This window comes from Grammomys surdaster, unplaced genomic scaffold, assembly GCF_004785775.1.
Source record: "Grammomys surdaster isolate TR1022 unplaced genomic scaffold, NIH_TR_1.0 125767, whole genome shotgun sequence".
Classification (NCBI taxonomy): domain Eukaryota; kingdom Metazoa; phylum Chordata; class Mammalia; order Rodentia; family Muridae; genus Grammomys; species Grammomys surdaster.
This window is the reverse complement of record NW_021620598.1, coordinates 1,282,221-1,284,206: the sequence shown is the minus strand read 5'-3', so window position 1 is coordinate 1,284,206 and position 1,986 is coordinate 1,282,221. Positions and strand designations below refer to the sequence as shown.

General features: G+C 50.0%; 1 protein-coding gene across 2 annotated transcripts in view; it reads left to right on the top strand.

Moving 5' to 3' along the window:
• The window catches only part of Pnpla5 (patatin like phospholipase domain containing 5), a 9,642-nt gene that overhangs the window by 943 nt on the left and 6,713 nt on the right, over nt 1–1,986 (top strand). For both annotated transcript variants that reach the window (XM_028788791.1, XM_028788792.1), the window contains exons 3-4: nt 633–698; nt 941–1,150. In XM_028788791.1, the coding sequence (XP_028644624.1) occupies nt 633–698; nt 941–1,150 (276 nt within the window). The remainder of the gene's footprint in view (nt 1–632; nt 699–940; nt 1,151–1,986) is intronic.

Here is a 1,986-nt window from a genome sequence, read left to right as displayed (position 1 = left end):
TCTCTCTCTCTCTCTCTCTCTCTCTCTCTCTCTCTCTCTCTCTCTCTCTGTGTGTGTGTGTGTGTAGGGGATGAGTAGTAGCTAGACTGTATCCAAGACTGGCCTGAGTCCAAGGCTCTGTAGAGCATGAGGTGGAGAGGAACCTGAGGGGCTCCTGGGGCAGACTGAGGAGCAGTCAGCTTTCACAGCCAAGAACTCTAAGGCTGTTCAGTTCACAGGTATTTGCCCTGTCCCGCTCACCCCTGTTTTCCAATTGCCAGGGCAAAAATATTTACTGAGCATCTAGTATGTGTAGGCACTTTTATATGCTGTGGGTTTTTTTGTTTTGTTTTGTTTTATTTTGTTTTTTTTGTTTGCCAGGCTTAGACACATACAAAACACCTTACCTTCTCAGGGCTTGTACCCACTGAGGTTTTTAGTGGCACGTCCTTGCCAGACCTGGGGATATGTGTGTGTGAGTTGGTACTGGTGCCTTGGTTCATATACTAGGGGGCATCCCCCTGAAGTCTCCAGGCAGCTAGGGTGTCCTCTGCAGAGAGAGGAAGGTGGCTTTCAAGGATTTAGCATTCACATCTTTTTTTGAGCATGAGAGCAGGCAAGCACTGAGCAAGGACGATGTTCTTCTCTTCCAGGCTCTGATCTGCTCCTTGTATTTCCCCTTATACTGTGGGATAATCCCCCCAGCGTTCAGAGGGGAGGTGAGTTTTTTGTGAGGGCCCCTGTCTCCCTGACTCCAGGCAGCTAGGATAAGGGCTTGTTCAGAGGTGGAGTTGGGAATAAGGAGGCTACCTGACAGTAAAGAACCTACTGTGTGCCAAGCCTTCCCCCCTAGAAGAAGCTAGAGAGGCTCAGAAGCTAGGCTGGAGGATGACATGGACACCCATCAATATGGGGAGGAGGGGTGGAAGATGTCGTGGGCTAATGCCTCCCTGCCTTCCAGCGCTTCATCGATGGGGCTCTGAGCAACAACCTGCCCTTCTCCGATTGCCCCGCCACCATCACAGTCTCTCCTTACAACGGGACAGTGGACATCTGTCCCCAGAGTACCTCACACAGTCTTTTTGAGCTAACCGCCTTCAATGCCAGTTTCCAGATATCTACCAATAACTTCTTTCTGGGAGTCATATCCCTGTTCCCCCCCAAACCTGAGGTAGGTCACCCTGCATGGTCCTGGCCTATGACCCATCAGCTTCAGTTACTGCCCTGCCTCAAGTCACACAAGGCCTGGAGCAGAAACCTGAGTTCATGTGGGTTCTGACACTCCTTCTGTCCATTCCTGGTTGAGGGCTAATGTCCAGCTGTGGCCCATACTCAACTGGCAGGCTCTGTGAACAGAGACAGTTAATTCCATTCCTTTTTATAGATTTACTTTTATTCATGCATGTGCGTGTGTGTGCATGTGTGTGTTTGTGCATGTGAATGCAATTCTTACAGAGACCAGAAGAGGACATTGGACCCCTGGAACTGGAATTGGCAGTTGCGAGCCACCCAACATGGGTACAGGGAGTTGAACTGTGCTCTTCCGCAGGGGCAGCCAGCACTTTCCATTGCTGAGCAATCTCTTCAACATCTCATCGTTTTTTCTTTTTTGAGACAGAATCTTACTATGTAGCCCTGGCTGGTCTGGAACTCATCATGTAGTCCAGGCTAGATCTCAAACTCACCGAGATCTGCCTGTCTCTGTTTCCTGAGTGCTCATGAAAGTTGTGTGCCACAATGGCCTCCAGCCTCTAGGAAGTTTCACTTCTCAGGAGACACAGGCTCAGGCAGGTTAAGTAACTACTTATTCAGTCACAGAGCCCAGAAGTGGCAGCGCTAAGATTTACTCTGTTAGGCCAGCATGGTCTTGACAGTGAACTCCCAAGACTTTAGCCAGCACGCACGCATGTGCGCGTACACACACACACACACACACACACACACACACACACACACACACAGAGAGAGAGAGAGAGAGAGAGAGAGAGAGAGAGAGAGAGAGAGAGA